General features: G+C 52.3%; 1 protein-coding gene across 6 annotated transcripts in view; it reads left to right on the top strand.

The window, feature by feature from the left end:
• The window catches only part of Ntrk3 (neurotrophic receptor tyrosine kinase 3), a 231,840-nt gene that overhangs the window by 149,822 nt on the left and 60,180 nt on the right, over positions 1-21,838 (top strand). The window contains exons 13-14 of one of the 6 annotated variants that reach the window (XM_042698527.1): positions 15,910-16,044; positions 17,029-18,495. The exons of 4 other annotated variants lie outside the window; for them this stretch is intronic. In XM_042698527.1, coding sequence (XP_042554461.1) covers positions 15,910-16,044; positions 17,029-17,147 — 254 coding nt within the window. In that variant the 3' untranslated portion in view covers positions 17,148-18,495. Of the gene's footprint in view, positions 1-15,909; positions 16,045-17,028; positions 18,496-21,838 lie in introns of those variants that run through there. One more of the 6 variants, XM_042698526.1, reaches the window with a different exon arrangement.

The raw sequence follows: 21,838 nt of genomic DNA, 5'->3' as shown, positions 1-21,838 counted from the left end.
TCTGATGAACGTGAACTGTCTGACTCAGGTGTGGTAATTGCTCCAGAAATTGGTTTTAGAGTCTTTGGGGGGGAATTGTGCGTTTGAAACGGGAAGCCATCCTTATCGAGTACAGTTTGTTGCAGATTTTAAGTACCTCCGATCTCACCGTTTGTACCTGGGGTGCTTCTTGGTTCATTTCAGTATCCCCACAAGGGACCCACCCCCGCCCTGCAGAGACACCTGCACCATCTTCGTATTTCTTCCGGTTTACTGAAGTCAGGAGCTGCTGCAGAACTCTCCGAATGGGATCAGAAATGGCTCAGGGGTAAAAAGGACTAGATAGACCACCACGTTGTTCAGGGGGAGACGCTATTTTTATTTTTTGTGGCAATATGGGGATCAAACTCAGGCTCTTGAACTTGCTAGGCAGGTCCTCTAGCCCCTTGGTGCGGTAGTTATTTTTGAGACAGGGTCTTGTTTGTGTCCGGGCTGACCTGGCTGTGATCTTCCTCCTCGGGTTTCCTCACGTCACCGGGGATGACAGGCACCTGCTCTTGCACCCAGCCCTGTATTTCCTCCGTAGCTGAGAGACCAGGTGTGTACTACCATGCCCAATCCGTTGGGTGAGATGGGTGTCCTAGTAAGGAAATCTTGGCCTGGAGTTCTCAGCTCTAGCTCTGGTCAGCCCTGAGCCCTTACATGAGGTCCTGTAACTCTGTGTCTGTGCGATGCCGGTTCGCAGGGTTATTGCACGCGATGCCCTCTGGCAGGGTTGTTGCCGGCGCTGCTTACAGACCCCAGCCGCAGCCCCATGCCCTTGACAGTGGCGTGTTGTCCCCCACCTACGGGGAGTGTGGAGCGCTTGAAAACCTGGCTGCTGACAGGTGCGTCTGGAGAAAGAGTTCACACAAGAACTGCACCTCTAGTTTCTCTGGAAACAGAAATTGCTGGCAAAACTGGTTTGTATTCCTGCCCAGCAACTGCCAGCTAGAACATAGAGGCCACGCCCCCTTGACAGAGCAAGGCCTTTCCTTCTGGAAAGAGTCTCCTCTGGCCCTTATTCCCCACCCACCTCCTCCCACTCATCCACACTGCTGCCCTTACCTGATTTATTCTCCCTCCCTCCCTCCCTCCCTCCCTCCCTCCTTCCCTTTCTTTCTTCCTCGATATTCCTTTCTCTCCACCTCTGCCTTCCATCTTCATCCCCTCTTTCTTTTAACTTAAAGAACAGGGCAGATGTATATAAAGTGTTCCACATGCAATAAATTGCAAGTCAACTCAGGCCACCATCATCACAAATGATACTCCTATTTTTAAACCAAATGGGGAATTGAAGTCCTTGAGCATGTCATGGAGCCGAAGGTTCTCCCAGGCATCTTTAGAAGCACCAAGGACAATGGTCATTCTCTGTCCGCTCAACTAAGCACCGTTAATTCACTCAAGTGGAAGTCAGGGCGGCAAAGCACGTTTGAAGTTGTCCTTCAGATGAGAGTCCTTTACTCTTGCTCTTTTTCTTTTGTGGGCCCAGGAGGTGGGCAGTGGTGGGGGTGAGGGGCAGGGGGGCTGATCTGGGATATCCGAGCTGCTGTGAATGGGAAAGGAATCATCTAGAAGGGAGACTGATGGGAGGCGATGCCCACGGAAGGTAGGTCTTGTCATTCCATTTCCTGGTAACCGTCAAGATAATAGTTCGGTAATTGATAGGAGTTTATGAATAATGGAGCATGAATCAGAAGGGTGATAGCATCTGTTGAAGATGAAGATTCACTGCAGGTAAAGACCAGCTGGGTCCTCACGGTAATAATACTGTTGCTTCTGGGAGGCTGAGCGCCGGGAGACTGGGACTGAGAATGAGAAACAGACTTCCTTGTTGAGCAGGGGCTCAGCTGAGCTGGATCTCAGCCACTTGTCCCGGCACCAGGGTGGCCTTGTGCAAAGTACCCATGATGCTCTCTGAGCCTCCCTGAAGCAGGGTCACTAGAACGCTGGTGCCCACAGGCTGCTGCTGGCTGAGTCATGGTAGAGCTTGCGTGGATGCAGGAGTGCAGAACTCCAGCTGTTTTTGTCTCCACAAGGGTCGTGTCTGTGATGTGCTCTGGACTTCTTTGAGTCCCAGAATGAGGCTGTCCCCTCCTCCCCTGGAGTGCAGCTTCCTAGTTAACCTTGAACGTATTCTCCGCCGACCCCACGGCTGCCTGTGGCCCCTTTTCTGGGAGCTGTAGCCCTGCGTGACGATCCCTTGTCAATCTTCTTTCCCATGAGTTCCTGGTGGGACGTAGCTTCAAGACAGGTGCTTCTGGAAGGAAACTGCCCTCCACCCCTCCAACTGCTCATCTGCAAAGCACTTTGTCTAGAAAGACACCTGAGATGTGGAAAGTATCAACAGCTTACCCCAGCGCGATACAAGGCCCTTGCTGACTTACATTCTATGAAGGGAGTGAGGGAGACAAAAAGAGAAAGGCCTTAGCATGAGAGGTTGTATAAAGAAATGTTTTTCTTGGGTAACTGCTCTATTGCTTGCTGAGTTTTAATTCTCCTCCTTGAAGTCAGTGGCTATTTTGAGAGCTAGAGATGCTGCCGATGGTTATATTCTGGACACAGTTGCTCCTGTAGGAAGATCTTGAAGAAAGAAGTTCCCCAGAAGCAAGTTTGGGAAGGCATGTACCTGCTGTCTGCCTCCCAGAAAGCTCCAGTGGGCATTAGTGTAGTACAGCGTAGAAGGTTCTTCCCAAAGAAACACACCATGCTCTCATTAAGCTTGGATTTACCATGTTTTCTTGAGACTATGTCTCTGCAGATTCATTAGCCCATTTCTAGTAAGGTTGGCTAGTGATGTTCAGAGGTGAAAATCTGAGTTGAAGGGAAAGGGGGTGTTATAGAGTTTGAGGTACAGTCTACATACTTGTGGTGGTGGTCTATATACTTGTAGCGTGGCGGTGAGTTTTGATAATGCTTGGCCATGTGTTGGTATTTTTTGGTGGAAGTAGCAGATAATGACAACTATCTCCTTAAAGAATATGTTTTCAGTATGACCTCAGTTTCTTTTCTAGCTGTGTGGTTTGGATTTTCAGTTGAAAAAAATTCTCTCTCTCTCTCTCTCTCTTTTATGTACCTATGTGGACTTTGTTTCTATTGTTATTGTAAAGGTGATACACAGAGGGGATACAGTTACGTAAGTCAGACAACGAGCACATTTCTTTCTGGACAATGCCCCCCCTTCCCTCACTCTCTCCGTTTTCCCCTCCCATCCCCACCCACAAGTTGTGTAGTTCATGTTCAGTGCTGCACCTAAGTGGGACTCCTTTGCTCCTTTTCCTGTCCACCCCTTCTCCTTTCTTCCCAAGTACAGGCAAATGCCTCTTGGAACCTTCCTGTACATTAGGCTATTATGATGTCATACTGCCTGGATAGGCAAAGGGTCATCTGAAAGGGGCTCAGCGGCCATCCCGGCTGGAGTTTCAAAGCTGTTAGGGAGATCCTGGCCTGGGGCCGTGGGCAGTGAATTGAGGGTGAGGTGTGAGGCAGCATGGCATGGGGAATTATTTAATACCCGGGCTGGTAGACAACACAGAGAAGAGAGCATCCCTTGCTTTCCTTTCTTATGGGTGTTTGACCTGGGAACAAGAGACTCTCCTCTTGATTGGGAAAAGAATTTTCACGAGACCGACCAGTTCCCTACCGTTACTTCCGTCTTGAAGACAGCCATGGGTTGGAAACCTAGTAGGGGATAAAAAATTCCCACAACGATCCAGAAAACACCCGGAAGCCGGTTCCCACACCTCTGAGCCATTTACTCAGGATTTCCGTCACGTTTGACTTTTCCTTACAGAGCGCGCGCTGTGTTCCTCCATATGTTGTGCTGGCTTAGCTGTTCTCTCCCCGAAGCCCTCTAGGCTTCCTGGGAGAGCAGGATGTTTTAGTAATTAGCTGTGTAATGCTACAGGCTCCCGACTGGGGCTCAAGTCTCAGTTCTGTCTTTCACTGAAGACGGAACGGCGGGTAAGTTATTTCATCTCTATCTGTGCCACAGTTTCTCACTGGTAACATCCAATTCTGCTACCTGGCTCATGGGATGAGATGGTTTTAAAGGAAATAAACCCGGCAGTGGCCTAGAAGAGTACCTGGTACGTAGTTCATTCTCGGGTCAGTTTTGTGGTGCCCCACCCTCCTTTTAGCATCATTTGCTTTGGGGGCTTTGGCTCTGCTTAAAGATGTGGATATGTTACCCAGCAAGTTCAGAGGGGTACTTTGCTGCTCCCAGGGGGCTGCTGCTTCACCTGCGATCCAGCACATTCTCAGCATTCTGCTTCCAAAGAATGATTGGCACTGGATGGTCTCAGGATCAGTGAAATAATTCCATGATAGTTTTATCTCCCCCGAGCCCCACTCCACTCTGAGCCTTTTGTTTCTGTGGCTGTTGGGTGGAGCCAAGCTTTGTTGGACTTAACAAGTCTTCCCCTCTCTGGCCTTGGTAGGTTTTTGTTTTTGTTTTCAAAATGCCAGCAACTTGAGGGTTTGGGGCTCCCTAATTTCTGATTGGAGCTTGCTGGTCAAACTTCCTTCCTCTTCCGGCACTGAGAATCTGCTTTTTAAAACAAATTCTGAATGCAGTTCTCTGCTGCGATAGGCTGAGACTTGCCTAGTTAAGCAGGCTTCTTTCATGTTCTTTTCTTGTTTTCTCTTTTCCTTCTTCTTCTTTTTGGTTCTAGGACTTGAATTCAGGGCCTGTCCCTGAGCTGTTTTATTCCAGGCCTGTGCTCTACCACTTTGAACCACAGCTCCCCCTCCCAGTTTTAAGGTGGCTAATTGGAGATAAAAGTCTCAGTCCCAGAGCTGGCTGAGATCTGAGGATCTCAGATCTCAGCCCCCTGGACAGCTGGGATGACAGGTGTGAGTCACACGGCCTGGCTTCTATTCATTTTCTATTGGTTCTCTAGGACCAAGACACTCCAATTCATAAGAATTAAGAACAATTCATCAGAATCTTGGTTTTCTAGTTTTTTTTTAAAAAAATACAGCTTCTCAGGTTTTCTGTTGAGTCGGCTTTTTTGTTTTCTTTTTTTTTTTTAAGGAAAAAAAACCAATCTCCTTTTATTTCAAGGTGAGGTTAATAGTGAAGTGGTACATCTATTTGTTTATTGCTTTGCTTTCTCACTCGTAGATCAAAAAAAAAAATCCATACGATGGATTTTAACAGAGGCTGCCAGAGACTCTGAATGACAGCTCCCAGTTGGGGGTTGGATGGGGCTCTGGACTTGAGCATGGCTGCTCCGTTCTCTTTGTAATTCTTGGCAACCCCTCTTGCCAGGGAAAAAGAGCGGGGCCCATAAACGCCATCGCAGCTTCTCCGTTTCCTGGAGGGCCAGGTCGGGCTGTCCTTTGAGACGCTGCAGTGGCACCATTCTCCTGAGTGAGCTGGCTGCTTTATAGCCCGAGCCGTGGCGGGAACTGAAAATAGTTCCACTCCTAGACTTGGACTTTGAAAGATACACTATGTCTTATAAGAGAGGAAATCCTTTTATACTAGACTTGGCCAGAGTGGTGAGCCTTCGCCAGGAGTCTTTCCCACAGCCTCCTGTGGGCCATTGTTATACCACTGCATGCATATCGTATGTGTTCATGTATTTTTCTACCGGATGTTATTTTCATCCAGCCACTGGTGCCCAGGAAGACCTAATCTCAAAATTGGTGGAAGAGGCAACAAAATCCCTATGAAAATCCAGACTGCTTTTTTTTTTTTAAGACATAAAAATTGATATGCCAATTCTAAAGCGTGTATGGAAATGTAAGGGACTCAAAATAGCCTTGCAGTCTTAGGAAAGGAGATAAAAAACGCTGGAGGATATAACTCCTCAATTTCCGAGCTTACTGAAAGCTGTGGTTGTGGAGCGAATGCCTGCCTGCTATACAGATAAAACGCATAGACCAGAGGATTGGGTTGGAGTCCAGGAACCCACGGGCCATTATGGTCAACTGGGTTGCGACAAAGGTGCCAAAGTAATTCAATAGGAAGGGAGGAGGATTTCCACCGAATGGTCCCTGAATAACCAGACATTCACATACAAAGGAAGGGAGTTCTACTTCCTGTCCTACGCCATGTGCCAAAGTGAACTCAAAATTGATCTAAAAAGAATTTAAACTAGAGGACTTTTAGAACAAAACTTTGGAGCAATCCTTTGTGGTCTTGGGTTAGACAATAGTTTCTTAGATACAACACAGACGTAGAAGGGCAAGAGAGGAAAATGGATTAATTGGATTTCATCAAGAGGGGACCGTTTTTACGAGGTAAAGTGTACCTAGAAAATAGAAGTGCCTTCCTCGGCTAGCCGCGATCTCCGTCCTCCCCAGCCTGGCTTTCCTTCTCAGGCTTAGTGGGACCTGATTACGGTAGGCAGTAAATCATCGAAGTCCAGAACAAATCTCACTTGACATTTTTAAATTGACTCTTTGGGGGGCCTTTAATTAGCATGATTACAGGGCAGGAGACTCTGATTTGCTCTGGGTTAGCACAAGGGCTGTGGATGTGTCTGGACATCTAGGATCTGATGAGAAGCAATTAATGTATATAACTGGGGACCATTGGTAGTGAGTTGACATGAATTAAAAAAAAAAAACCGCCCAGAATATAAATGCATATAATTCTAAAATCTTCACCCCTAAGAGTCTAGCTGGGGTGGTTTGCTGTGTGTCTTCCCACAGCCGGGCACACACACGGCCAGCGGCCTGACCACTGTGCAGGCAGGCACGCTGCCCTTGGTCACGTTGCCTGTAGCTAGGGTTCACCCAGCCACCGATGGGACATTCTCAGCTGTTGTGGTTAATGGTCCCTAGACCTAGGAATATGCTCTGGTAGAAGACAGTTACATCAGGGGTCCCGAAGTGCTGATTGCAGTATAATTGGTGGTGCGGGCAGTGCTCGGTGGGTTTAACTGTGACCCCGGGGGGCCTCTGACAATCTGGAGACCTTTTATTGGGGATCACCTGTGGTTGGAAATAAACAGCACCAATAAGGAAATTCCTGAAGAGTTTATTACCCCCCTCCCACACACAGACACAGACACACAGACACACACAGACACACAGACACGCACAGATACGTCGGCCTTGGTCTCAGTCTTTCCCCAGGTCTTATCAAGTCCAGAGTGGCTGTACTCCGGGCAGCATCAGCCATAAGTCTCAGAGCTGCAGTCACCCGAGCCTGGATGCCTGGCTGGGGGCTGCGTGGTTGAACAGCATTGTCTTGCTGGAGGAAGTCCAGGGCATACGGCTGCTAATTCCTGTCACACATGTGGGCACACTTCTCTAAGAGTTACCAGCACACTCTCTGGGGGGCTTGTGCTAACAACTTGTTACCAAGTCCTTTCTGCTGTCTGGCAATGTGGCTAATGATCCTGTCCCCAGTCACCCTAGAAGGCCCCTCGAAAGCCCAGAACCTTCTTCCCCCTCCCTCCTCCCGCATTTAATCGGAGGATGAGTTTTAATTTGCATTCATCCTGCCTTTCCATGTCTCTGGCGTCCTCCTTCTGGACTAGCTCACGAGCCTAGCCTTCTTCCCTCTCTCTCTCTCTTTCTGTTCCCAGCCCGGTGAGGGTCACCTTTCAATCCAGGTGTCCGCTGCTCTATCCTGGGTGGGTGGAATCCAGCCTGCTGCCTGTTTTTGTTCAGCTCTTGAGCTCAGAATGGTATTTACATGTTCACATGGTTGGGGGAAAAAAAAACCCCTCAGAAGCATCATCTTTCATAATCCCTGAAGATTCTATGAAATTCAAATTCGAGTGTCCATAAATAAAGATCATTGGAACTCAGCCCCGCTCATTCACTACACACGGAGGGTGGCTTCTCCGCCTCCTGCCGCCTCTCCCCCCCGCCCCGCCTCCCCCCCCTCCCCCCCCGGCAGTGGCAGAGCTACAATGAGAACCATATGGTCCACGGAGCCTAAGATATTTATGATCTGCTGGCCGGCCTCTGTCCTGAGCAGTCAGCCACCACTGACTTTCTCCTCTTCTTCCGTTCCCTTTTCTCTGCTCTTATATCGGGGCTGGCTTTCAGACCCTTCAAGACTCACCTGTTGCCCCAACCCCTAAGGGTCCCTCATCCTCTTGGAATGAATCGTCTCCCTGCGTGGCTGGGAAATCCCAGTCCTCCCCCAGACGTTTCTTACACCTCTCTGTCATGGCTGCCGTTTCCAGTGGTTCTTTCTGCTGGAAATAAAAATCTTGCCTAGTGGGATCCGCTCCGACGAATGCCCTCACATTCCCCCCGGACTGCTTTCATAATTCCGCCGTGCGCAGTCCTGCAGGAATGGCGAGAAACACCTGTTTCCATTTGGGGCAGCCGTGGCTCTTTACGTCGAGGATGCATCACTCAATCCAAGTCTGCCGCTGGGAAGTGCATGCCTGTGTCTATTGATCTATGGGCTACCTGCCTTCATTACTGATCTGTAATGCTTCATCCGCCTGTCCGCCGGTCTCTGCCCATCCCTGCTTTGGGGAGCGTTCCCAAGCCCCGCTGTCCTGAGCCGGTCCCTGTGTTGCCCCTACTGCCATTCTATGGTGGAGTCAATGATATACCTTGATCTTACGGGAGGGAAGGGGAGCGGGCTTGCTAGGGATGCCAACAGAGGGTAGCACCAGTCGGAGGACTCACAACGAAACGAATTTGGTGTCTCTCAGCTCTGGAGGCTGGAAACCCAAGCTGGAGGTGTGCGGAGGGGCCGTGTGAGAGCCGGGGTCCGGGCCAGGCCTCCGGCGTGCAGGCCCTGGGTGGTCGCTGCCTGTCCTGTGCATTCCTGGGCTTGGGGATGCCTTCCCAGCTCTCCCGTTCCCACCGTCTTGTCCTCCCCTCTCCTGCCGCGTCTCTCTCACCCTCTCCTCCTCTCTCCCTCAATTTCCCTTTAAGGAAACCGCTGGATTAGGGCCTACCACAAGGACTTCATTTTATTTTGATCACCTGTACACATACCCTGTTTCCTACTGAGGATCTGTTTTGAGCAACCAGAGTCATGGCTTTGGGTGGGGGTGGAGGGGGTACAGTTCTACCCCTCACAATGCTGCCATTTATTTTTGCCAGGCTTGGTTCAGGCTGCCTTTATCTTGTGGAATCTTCTCCCCCTGCATTTCTGGCTGACGACCACCTTTACCACCCTTTCCTTCCCTCCTACCCATCATCATCACACGACTGATTAATTGTTCCTCATTGAGATTCCCCCGCCCACACATGCTGTGGGGGGTACCTCTCTTTTATACCCCCACTTGTATATTTCCCATGTTGTAAATTACTGGTTGGAGGGTCCCAGTTGGCTGTACGTCTCCCATCTTTTTTTTTTTTTTCTTCTTTTCACCTTGGGTCTTGGAAGGTTTCTATTCAGGTCCTGGTGAAGTAGTTAGAAAGGGGTATTCCTCACATTCTTGGCACTGGAGTTTTTGGCTTCTTTTGAAAGTAATTGTTTCTGTGTTACCTTTTGGTTCTCTTTCTCTTTCTTCAGCTCTGCCAGGAGAATGAGGAGGGGGTCCCTGAATGCACCTTACTCGTTTAGAGGGTCGGAGCACGAGGAGGCAGGCAGGGCTCTGAGCGGGCCTGGGCTGGGGGTGGCCGTGCGGCCTGCGGCTGAGGAGAGCCAGCATCCTGTAATCTGCACAGGGCAGGTTGTGTGGGTCCTCTGAGCGCAGGTAGATGCGGTCTGCCACATTTAATTTGGGCTGTTGGAGGGACCGTGACCACTGCAGTGCTTACACGGAGCGTTTTGTTGTGTGCACGCACGTGTGTCTCTCTGTGTGTTCATTCAATTGCAAAAAGGTCTCAGGATGGCTGTGCGAAAGTTGTTTGAAGAGAGACACTTCTCCTCCCCCGCCTTCTCCCCCTCCTCCGTCATCCCCAATAACTTCATCGTTATCCCTAAGCAGGCGAATTTACAGTCAGGAAAGCAACCCATAGGCTCCTATTATTTAATTTTTAAGGGTATAAATTTAGGATGAGCCAGCCATCTGATTCTATTAGCCTGTAACCCCTTCTCTAAGATAATCTGCTTAAAATTGATACCAGCTAGGGGACTTGGGCTTTATTGATTATATTTCCGGCTAGACTCTGGGCTTTGCCTTTCGCTGATCGTATCCTGAATACCGTGACAATGACCTCAAGAAAAGTCAGGCAACCTGGGGTCGGAGGATTGGGACTTGAGCACTTTTGCTCTTGATGCCACCTGGACAAGCCAGGGATAAGCGGTATTAATATTCAGATAACAATGTGTTTCATTCTCCCGGCACCTCACAGAGTTATTTTGAGGCCCACATAATCACTGTTTACAATCTTTTGTTAAGTAGACATGCTTCACCGTCGCCCAGATACCACAGCAGAATTGGAAGCGAACGTGGCATACTGTTGCACACGTGCACACACGCACACCCACACATGTACCAGACCACATAGTTCTGAAAAAGAAGTCTCTCCTCTGAGATCTTGACCTGTCACATGGGGAATGGAGAGAGTTGTTGGATTGGCTTCCTGCCCTGGGCATCAATAGACAGAGAGGTGAATGTCACAAAAGGTAGAACGAGAAAGCCGGGGTTTAAAGTCTGGCTCTGCAGCTCCCCATAGTGACTTGCATCACGGTGTAGCTCAGCCCTTCAGATTCCCCCTCTTCCCCTCCCTTCCCCCCCCCCCCCCCCCGCAGAGGTGAGGCACTGTAATATTTCTCAGCTCTTGGTGATGGCAAGGAAGTCAGATGATGAAGTTTTAGGTCATTGTCTGGGCAAGTATAGACGCTTAGGAGACGTTGGTTGTTAGGGTTTGCTATTTTGTTTAAAATAATCTTATCCAGAAATGAGAAAGAAATATATGAAATTTCTTTGTGGTATATATATTATATAATATATATATATATATATATTCTAGTTCCAGATAGTAGAAAAAAATATAGAAACTCATAATTAACTGCTGGGTGACTTATCAAGAAAGTAGATTTGATGGCATCCTAGCTACTCAGGAGGCTGAGATCTGAGGATCACGGTTCAAAGCCAACCCAGACAGGAAAGTCCCTGAGACTCTGATCTCCCATGAACCACTCAGAAAACCAGAAGTGGAGCTGTGGCTCCAAGAGGTAGAGCGCTCACAAAAAAGCTCAAGGATAGCACCCAGGCCCTCCGGTACTACCAGGCACATGCGTGTGCATGCACACACACATACACAGACACACACACACACAGAGTAGATTGGAGCCTGCAATTTAGGGATCGAATGGGAATCAGGTGAGAGAGAAGAGCTAGAAGATAAGCAGCCAGGTCAGAGAAATGCTATGGGAAAGCAAAGGCAGAAGCTGAGAGGTGAGGTGTGGTTGGTTCTGAGTTCCACCGGAACAGGAAGTGTGTGGAGAGAGGAGGGCTGGGAGGCTGCGAGTGTGGCGGGGCATGCACGCACGCACGCACGCACGCACGGAGGAGCCTCTTTTAACCTTTAGGTAATGGAGCTCTTCTGATACCGGTAATGGATTGGCGGGTGTGATCCGATTCGTTAATGAAATGCTGGATGGATCAACTTGTAGGCGTTGGATCTGAGGAACATGGCGAGAAGCCCTACCACGGTAACCCCAAAATGAGAGCAGGTAATGAGGGCGGCCACCCCAGTGCGTGTTAGATTCTGCCATGATTCGGCTGTTGACCTGAGTTAGTTTTTGTTGTTGTTGTTTTTTAATCATAGGAGCATCTGTGATAAAGATAATGATTTTTCTCTCTCATCTTGAGAAAATTGAGGGCTCAGAGATCTTCAGTAATTTGCTTCAGGCTTTGAGGTCGCACAGAGCTGGTAGGTTTTATAGGGCTGGGCTAGGAATAGCCAGGTCAGTCCGTCTCCATATCTTTCTGATACCATCTTCCCGCTACTTATCTAAATAAAGGTACATATTCGTGAGAGACTATACAACACGCATTTGGAGGTGGCTCAGTGGTAGAGTGCTTGCCTTGCATGCGTGAGGCCCTGGGTTCGATTCCTCAGCACCACGTAAGCAGAAAATGCCGGAAGTGGCTCTGTGGCTCAAGTGGTAGAGCGCTCACCTTGAGCTGAAGAGCTGAGGGACAGCGCACAGGCCGAGTTCAGGCCCCACAACCCCTCCCCCCACAACAATAAAACACACATTTGAAATCTTGTGTTTGAGTGTAGAAGGGCGGCAAGGAAGGCTTTGGCCTCGTGTCTCTGTTAGTACGAACTGCGGTAGGGCTTTTAAAGGATGGGAGAGCGCTGGGGGAGGGGGAGGAGGTCGAGATTCTGCATTTCTGGAAAGATCCTGAGCATCTGTGGAGAGAGAATCCACTGTAGGGAAGCCACCAGAGCGAGGAGGAGCAGCAGACAGGTAGGAAGATGACACCCGAGTGGTTGACACATTCTTACGAACATCCTGGAGAGTTTGGGGGTGGTTGGGAGGCCCCCCTCCCCCTCCGCCCACCTCTTGTATGAAATGATCAAGTCTGAGAGGGTCGGAGAGAAAAAAAAAAATCTGGCCATGGAGTTACCACTGGTGGCCTTGGAGGAAGTTTCTGTGGCAGGAGTAGAATGTGGATGACGGAGAGGCCCCGTGGCCCACGGCAGAGGTGCAGAGGTGAGAGGCTGGCGCCCGGAGGGACTGAGGAGAGAGGATGGCACTGAGCTGCGTGCAGTCGGGGGAGACTTCGGGGGTGGGCGTACCGGAAGATGGAGGTTTTGGTACAAAGGGGAATCGGAAAGGAGAGAACACCCTTGGGAAACAGGAAATCATGGAAGAAGGACGTGGCAGATATCCGTTAAAGGGCTAACTTTGCTACCAAGGAGAATACACTTTTCTCACATAGAAAAATACTCAGCCTCTCTGCTCAAAACCATGCAACCAAGTCCGAGTTTTAGTGGACTCACACCTGCTGCTGCCGCAGAGATAATACTGACCACCCTCTCCCTCTGGAAGCAAAAGATGATGTAGCCAGACCCCCCCCCCCCCCCGCCCCCGTGCCAAACAAGAGAAATAAACTTGCAAACCAGAGATGCTGTAGCACGAAGCAGTGCGCAGTGGAGTATACACTCATCGTCACCCTGGACTCCCAAGTTTAGAGACAAAAAAAAAACGTAAGAGTAGAGACTTAGCTTTGGAAGGATCTGCAGAATTATAGGAGCGCCAACTTAGGCTCATTGCTCGAAGGCATGTCCTCCTCGTGAATCTCGGGGGGAGGGGGCCTCACGCAGTCCAACATCCTTAGCCACAGACTGTACCCCGGGACATTAAAGCTTCATTTGGAAACCCCAGCCAGGACCCTCTCCTTCCCTGTAGAGTTTGGTCCCCGGCTCTCTTCCCGTTCCGAGATGGGCTAAACCTGTTCTTTATCATTATTAACCGTGACCGGAGGAAATACGTTTAGTATCACAGAGTCAGTCTGGTGGTGGATGCGTGGAATAGAATTCCCAGGTCATCAACACGCATCCCTGACCTAATGCCTGTCAAGGAGTTCCAGGCTCCAAGGCGAAGACTCTGTGCAGGTGTCACGCTTGTACGTGCAGGGGTACCGGGCAGCGGGGAGCGGCGGGAGCCACAGCTAACTGGAGAACAGATGTCGTGTCTAAATCGAGCATCGCCACCGTCGCCAGTTGCTTATTACTGTGCAGAGATGTTCGTTCCGCCTTGCCAGGGCTCGGATCTTCAAGGGAACCTGGAAACGGGGATATTTGTGAAATTCTCCAAGTTTTAAGTGCTAGCAACTAAGTAAAAAATTTGAGAGAGAGAGAGAGCAAGCGCGCGCACTTGGCTCGGGTTTGCAGGCTCAGGACGGCAGGAGTTAAGATAGGAGTTTTCAGAAACGTGGTGGATGGCCAGCGGAATAGTTTATCGTGAGGAGAGATGGGAGCTGGAACCTTGGGGTCTGGGTGGATGAAGTCCAGGCCAGGGCCTCCCGCTGGCAAAGCGAGGTGAATCCTATCGTTTCTGAAGCGGTCTGGGGGTGAATCGACCACGGGCAGCGGCGCCCGCCGCCACCGCCTCCATTTCACTCCTGTAGGTGGTCATTGCTCCGTCGTGTCTGAAGGTGGGCGAGCAATCTCAGGGACCCGGCGTGGGGCCTCGTTTCTTCCACTCTTGTCTGCGTGCAGCGTGGCGGGGGAGAAGGGGGGCATCTCACCCCACGGAGAGCAGGGGCCTAGGGCAGGGCGCCCTCCCGTCTGAGTGTGTCCCTGTCTCTGGTTCCAGATGCCCACCAATATCTCAATGTGCCCTGCAGTACAGGGTGCTTCGGTTACGGTCAAGGCCGGTGTGCGTTCAGCGTCACCACGAATACGGAGGAAGCGGGGAATGTTCAAGAACAATCCAATTGGCCTTTATTTATTTATTTTTTTGGTTTTAAAGTCATAACCTAAAGAGGTTATGGAGTTGGGCAATAATATCATGTCAGATAATAACAGGGAGAGGCAGAGACAGGAGGAGAGGCCTTGGGGAACCCAGAGTCAGACAGATGAAGAGAGGGGAGGCAGAAGCTGCAGAATCTGGTAGGTTCTAGAAAGCTCGAGAGTCTCCGAGTCAGCTGCGGGTGCTGCGCGGCTCCTCGCTGTGGTGGACGCCCGGGACTCTTTCCTGAGGGTTGGACCTGCTCTGGGCTGGGCAGGGCAGAGCAGGCCCTGACCCCTCTCATCCCATCCCGTGATGCTCCGCTCCTCCTCTTCCCCAGCCTCCCGCTTCCCCACGTGATGCTCGAGCCTCTGGCTGGCTTCTCAGGAAGTGTGTGTTTGGATAATCCCTAAGGCCAGGCTTGGTTCTGAATTACAGAGGGGCCTGCGGTTCCCCTGTGCTCCAGGGGCTTTTGGAAGGCTGTTGACAGAGAGAGGCCCCCAGGTCAGCTACGGGGGGTCGGTGGACCACGGCGGGTGGGCATCTTCACCTCTCCCCAGCCTGGCTTCCCTCCACCCCATCCATCCCCATTCCCCGCATCTCCTGCAGGCTCCATGTCCCCTTGCTTATCTCTGCTCTCTCTCTCTCTCTCTCCCCTCCCTGCCCAGTAAATGTCTTTCCTTTCCTGCTCTGGGCTCCTTCTGAGGCAGGGGGTGATGGAGGATTTTGGAGTGGTGCCTCTTCTGCTATCAGGCTTCAGCGCTTCGAATCTTGGAAAGGTTCCACCTGGGAAAGGGCTCCAGAGTAAACAAACCTCCCATCCCGGCTCTCCCGGGGAAAGGCCCAGGCTCAGGCAGGCAGCTTCAGAGACCTTGGCGCCGAGGCTCAGCCGGGCTTGGCCCTGGCCTTCCACCGATCCGACGTGGAACCGTCCAGAGCCCGTGGACGCAGCGTGGCCTCCGAAGGAGAGGAACGGTGTCTCTTCCCCACGGGCTGTGGCCCTTGGGTCTCCCATGGAAACAGCCCCAAGAGCTCTTGGGCCGTTCCGGAGGTTCACGCCCGAACAAAGTCAGCGGAGTTTTAGGGAATCCTCACCCTGTCATCCTTGCTTCTCGTCACCTCGCTTTCCCCCTCAACATCCGCTGAACACCTTCTGTGGGAGATCAGGAGCCTTAAGGGAGATTCGGGAGCAGGGGTGGGGGGAAAGGGGGCTTGAATCCAGCAGACCCTCCCCCTTCCAGGCCCAGGAACGGCCACTCAGAAGAGTAGATGGGCGCAAGCTGGGTCTCCCTGGTCCCAGGAAGGGGGTACATATGAGGAGAAGGACTAGGCAGAGCTTTTTCCCTTGACCCCTGGAACCAGTCCGATCATGCCACCGCGAGATGCTCAGAGAGAGGAATCTAAAGTGTACGCGTAAAATCGGCTAGACACCCCAGCAGGCCCAGCGGGGCGGGAGGGAATGTCTGTTCCCAGTGCTGTGCTCTACAGAGGGCTTCCCCGTGTGAGTGTGTGTGTGTGTGTGTGTGTGTGTGTGTACACCTGGGGTTCAGTACTGACCATTAACCGCCCCCCTCCCCCATGTCTGCCTCTTCTGCCAGGGGTCTTTTCAAACATAGACAATCATGGGATATTAAACTTGAAGGACACTAGAGACCACCTAGTCCCATCAACCCACTATATATATGAGGAGCCCGAGGTCCAGAGTGGGGATGTGTCTTACCCAAAGTCACATGGTGAGTCGCCTCCTTTGACATTTCCGTACGCCACCGAGGCCCCCCTCCCCCCCTGGAGTTCTGAAGTCCCCAAGACGCATCAAGCCACCCACGTGTCAGAGGACTGGGGGGTATGGCTGGATACCCCGAGTCCCGTAGGTCACAGGAGTCTTTCCCCCGAGGAGGAGAGGTTAGGTGCTGGGTGCGGGAGAAACGAGAGGGACCAAGGCCCGGAGAGAAGCAGCAGGGTAACAACACACCCACGGCCGGCCTTCCCTTCCCCCACCCTGCCAGGGGTCAGCACGGAGAAGCCAGGTGAAGTCCAGCATCATAGACAGTTGATTTCCCCCTGGTCATCACAGATCTGACCCCATCCCCAACGCTTCCAGACAACTCAATCCCATCCGATCATTGTGGACGAAAGAATACATCTCCGTGCACGTGAATTCTACCTACTTGTATCTCCCCGCCCCACCCCCAGGCCCCCAGTGCCCAGGCAGGGTCACACATAGCTTGTTCTGTCCACCTGTCTGCAGGTGTGCATATGTGTGTAGACACACACACACACACACACACACATTTACACAGCTCCTCCTCCGTGTTCTCTCCAGACCCTCGTGCCCGCAACCATTCTCTTAACTGGCCTCGGGGCTCCTTGTCGAAGGGGTTCTTCCTTCTAGAAAGGACAAGTCAGATGAGAGATCTAGGCCAAGATTCCCCAACTCTCATTTCCCTTCCTCCCTTCAATGGAGGCCGTAGCATGATGAGGGCTGTGTGTTTCTGGTCTTCCTGGACCGTGCCCGGTTTCACGTCACCCCCTCAAACCTCCCTGCCCCTCTGCTGGCAATCCGTTTGATTATCCAGTATAGCGATTCTGTTGGCCCTCCTCCTAGTTTTGATCTTCCTTTGGGGAGTGGGGTGGGGTGGGGTCGGTTTTTACTTTATTTTGCATTTTCTGTTTTCCTGTCCCCCCTTTTTGTTTTTGTTTTGTTTTTGTTTTTATAGGTTTCAGAGAAATTATGTTGAATCCGATAAGTCTTCCTGGACACTCTAAGGCTCTTAACCATAGCCTCTATGTTGAGGATGTCAATGTGTATTTCAGCAAAGGACGCCATGGCTTTTAAAAAAAACACACAACACAAACCTTCTTCTAAACCTCCTTGTTCTGATGTCACCTTGGTAGGCTGGGGCCTCTGAGCGGTTGGAAGCGCTAGGCATCATCTTTCTCTTTGTTCCTCTTTTTTTGGTTTTTGTTTTTGGATCTGGGGATGCGAAATAGACACTGTGTGAGCCCCGGAGTCCGGACATAAGATGGGCGATTCCCTTTCCCTCCTTCTTCCAGTCATCACAGTATTCCCTTTTTTTTTTGTTTCTCCCCGTTCTGGCCTGTGAGACTCCTGCCGCCATCTTTAGGGCCAATAGAGAGAATGAAAAAAAAAGCAAGCAAACAAACAAACCCCTGTGGACCAGGAACTATTTTCTATACACAGTAGTCATTCTCTCTCTCAAAAACACCAACCCAACCCAACCACCACCAGCAGCAGCAGCAGCAGCAGCAAGCGTGATGAAGCCCAGCCCAGCCACGTCCTGGCCTCACTTTTCCTGCCTGGAAGCCTGGGATCTCCCAGGCTCTTCCCGGGGGGGGGGGGTGCCACGCAGTCCTCCGGTGGTCTGGTTACCCTCCCTGCAGTCCTGCAGCGGGAGGACTCTCGGAGAGCCAGCGTCTCAGGAGCCACTGGCCAGCTCTGGTCCCAGCCTAGCTCGCGGAGGAAAGAATGGAAGCCTATCGTGTTTGTTTTTTTTTTTTCATTTTTTTTCTCCTATTTTTGTTTTTATTTTTGGTGGAGAAAGAAACAACAGCCCACTTGTGCCCTGCCCCGTCTCCTCTCTGGTGCGGCTCGGTGAGGGTGGCCCTGGGGACATTCCTGGGAGAGCATTTCTTCTGCTTCTGCTCTGGCGGGTGTGGCCGCAGGAGCTCTTGCCCGGGGACTGGCCATCCGCCTAAGACCACCGGGGACCCGGGCCCTTCCTGCTAGCCCGTAGCCCGGGGAGGGGTTCTCTCCCTCCTGCTTCCTCTGATTCTTCACCCAGAACTCTTGGAGCCCAGTGGGATCGCCATGTCGAGGTCAAGATGGACGGAAGGGGAAGAGAAAGTCAAACTCGGTCTCCTCCAGCCCCTTTCTGGTGGCCCTGGCGGAAGTGTCGCCCTGTTCTCTGGTCAATCTGTGTGTTCACTCTGCTTGCTTTCACTCATGCCTTACTCCACGGCCACCCTCTTTCCCTCCTTCTCTCTCTCTCTCCCCCCTCCCTCCCTTTGCTCTCCCCACCTCCCCCCCACCCATACCCTCAATTCTCAGCTTGACCCACTGGGGAGAGGGAAGAGGATGAGGTACCTTGATAGGAAAGGTTGACATACTCCCACACCTCCGTGGCTGAGTCGGAGTCTGGCTTGGCCCAGCTCTCCCTATGACCACGGCGTGCGTCCCTTGTTGGATGTGGCTGAGGTGGTGGTGAAGAGCGGGGGGGGGGGGGGCGGGGAACTCCCTCTGGGGGGGCAGGCGGGGCGTGTCTCAGGACACAGCGGCGGCGGTGGTCACAGGGTGTGTGGAGTGGAGTGATAGTCCACGCCCCGCGGGCAAGTTCACCTGGGCTTGCTACCGTAGTCAAGGGTCCCGAGGAGGGGTTCTGTTCCCCAAATCCCGGGAACGTTGGTCCTTCACGGTGAGTGTCCAGCAGGTTCCACGGGTGCACAGCCACCCGCGTGCACAAAAACCTCCTAAGCTCTTGCTGGGCACCAAAGTTTCCACGGTATCACCTGAGATTCGGGCTTTCCCCAGCTCCCCCCCGAGGCGCGCGCGCGTGCACGTGCATTGTGTGTTTTACTCTGGCCCCCTTACCAGCCGCCCCTCATCCTGTTTTCCTCTGCTCCCCAGCGGGGTCTCTCCCGTTGCTTCCTGCTGGTCTCCCCTTCCCCTTCCCTCCCCCCCCCCCCCGCCTTGGGGGTCCAGGGTCTTCTCTCCAGTGTGGCTTTAAGGAGTAAGCGTGAGGACGATGTTTTCTTTTCAATGATTGTAAGCCATTACCTCATTTCCAGCCTCTCAGGCACCACCCATCCATCCCAGCATCTTCGATTCTGTCATCTTTTCTCACCTTGTGCTAAGACAATGGGCCATTGTGCTCCCACAGAGACTTATAGGAGTGTTCAGTGTATAGTTTCTTAATAAACACTTTATTTTCTAATGAAACGATTGCATCGGACCTCTTATTTGGAAATTTTTTTTCTTTTTGCAGAGAATATTAAAGATATAGAAATTTCCAGGCTGCCCACAATTTCTTTCTTGTTTTGCTGGATTTTTTTTTTTTCTTTTCAAAAAGTTACGTAGCTGGGGTCTGCTCACGAAAGTGTTTACCATCTCTTCTGCTGGGTGCTCTCGTAGTGAATTTCTCCAGTTTATATCCTGCCGTAAACCTCACAGCAGGTCGTATATCGAGGAGGGATTAGCAGCTCAGAGAGAGGTTGGAATGGCTCACCCACAGGGTCACACAGCACAAGGGACAGAAACGAGGATTCGGTAACCTGACTCCTGTGACCGCTGCCATGGTCTGTAAGACCCTCACTCCCCTGGTGTCTGGGGGGCTTTTCTGGTATCCAGGCATCTAAGACTTGAGGAGATTTGAGAATGTATGACTCTTGGAGACCTAAGAGGCCTGGGAACGGAGACCGGGGAGCCTTTGTATCTTGGATGCAACAGCAGAGCCGTGGTTGCTCCCTGGAATGGGGGGTTGATTGTGTATCTTCCCCGTGGAGCTTGAGAGCAAGACCTTGCTGGAGAGAGATGGTGCTTTGGGATTACCGGTCATCCCTGAGCTTATTCAGAGATATCTACACACAGACATATGCATATGCAAGCGTGCATGTACGCATATGCGTACACACACACACACACACACACACACACAGAGGCCCAGCTTCCATGGGCTTCCGGAAGGGAGAGAGTCCTGAGATTCTGTCAAGAGTCTGATGCTTAAATGAGCTGTGATACTTTCCCACCCTTGGGCCCCAGATCCAGACCTGGGCTAGCAGGCTTGCGGATTCTGCCTGTCACTTAGGAACATAGCAGATACGCTGCCAACGCAGAGAAAGAGGGCTGGGGGAGCAACGCTGGCTGGATCTGGACCCTTCACTGGGCCTCCACAGGCCCCAGTGGAGCCTGGTTTAGGAAGGGAAGACAACCGTGGATGCACTCGCTCCATCCATCCAGTGGGCGGACTGCAGGTAGCGTGGTGCTGGTAGTCTCACTGGCTTTATTTTTCTCTTTGAGTCCACTCTGGCGTAAGTCCTTCCTTCCTCTAAGGAAAGCTCCTGCCCCTCGGAGTGGGCTGGGGCAGGGAGATGGCAGTGGCTGGCGCTGTCTTCTGTGCTCAGAGGCCAGGGACATCCAGAGCGTTGGTTGGTGGTTGGTCGGTGTTGGTGTCGGTGGTGCCTGAGTTCAAGGTAGAACTTCCGCCTTGAAACAGGAGAGGCTCAGTAGGCCTTGCACTGTTCTCCTCGAGCAGAGAGCTGCCGGTGCCCGGACGGGTGCGCGGACAGAAATAACCCCGCTTCCTGGAGGAGGTGGGTCAGGATGGGCTCGGAGCGAGGGAGGAGAGGCCAGGCCGGGACGCGTGGGCTTGTTTAGCAGTTGGGAGACAGGGGGAGGTGTCTGGTCCGCTGCCCTAGGTCTTTTGCCCGTTGATGCAGGGTGTTGTGCGTTGGGTGGGAAGGGTCGGCGGATGGGGGGGTGGTGTGCAGAGGGCATTCCGTCCGCAAGCCTCTGCCTCCCACGGTTTTCACACTGGGTATCAAGGAGCTGTGACGTGTCTTCCCTGGTGAGATCTCCGGGGCAGACAGAGCTGGCCCGGGATAGGCAGGCAGGCAGGCTGCAGAGCCGAACTGGGGGGCTGGCTTCCACGGAGGGGGCTCCTCGACCCGTGTTCAGATCTCGCCAGCCGCAGTCCACGGTGGCTTTCTCCCATGTTGGTCTCCTGAGATCTTGCTGGGACACTGAGCCTGGGGGCCACCTCCCAGGTGTTATCTGGAGATCTTCACTCTGGGTGCCTGGTCCAGGTTGTGGGGGGGGGGCTTCTTCTTCTGACTCGGGGATGAGGAGGGAGGGTCTGTGGAACTGCCTCTGTGGTCCCGCTGTCAGGCTCTCCCCCGAAGGCTGCGGTTCCAAGGCTCCCTGCTCCCCATCCTCAAAATAAAGACCTCTGCCAGTGGGTCTCTGGGGGGCTGGATCCCCCCCCCCTGACTTCCTTGGGCAACTATCTGAGCAAGGTGACTCTTCCAGCCCTCTAGAAAAGAGTGTCCACGGTTTTCTTTTTCTTCGTCCAGTTTTTAGGGAGCCTATAAGGGTGGTTGGCCTTGGACCTAAGACAATCAGCCGGTTGGCAGTTGGTGAGATTCCCAGATCAGCCAGGGCATCAAGGCAATCAGCCGGCCTCCCCCTGGGGAAGTAGGTTAGGCTGCCCAGGTGTGGGCGTGTGGGAGCAGCTTCAGACAGGAAGGTCGCCGCCTGATTACCTGCCCTAGTTCACCTTCCTTCGCCCAGCCTCTGAGGCCTGCTGGTGCGCTGTAATTCACCCCGTGGTGATCTGCACCCAGGCAAAGAACAGATGCCGAGCCAAGGAGCCAAGGAGCCAGCCCCTGGCCTCCCTGGTCTCACCCCTGTCGGGTGAGAATTCCTTTCAACAGCCCAGCTCTCAGCTCCCTCCTCACCTCCACCTCCTCAGCCGGGCGGCGTGGGGAGAAGCGCTAGGCTGTGACATTGCCCAG

The sequence above is a fragment of the Dipodomys spectabilis genome, unplaced genomic scaffold, assembly GCF_019054845.1.
Source record: "Dipodomys spectabilis isolate Male_0828 unplaced genomic scaffold, ASM1905484v1 ptg000233l, whole genome shotgun sequence".
Classification (NCBI taxonomy): domain Eukaryota; kingdom Metazoa; phylum Chordata; class Mammalia; order Rodentia; family Heteromyidae; genus Dipodomys; species Dipodomys spectabilis.
The sequence above is the reverse complement of the archived record's forward strand: the minus strand, read 5'-3'. Positions and strand labels throughout refer to the sequence as shown.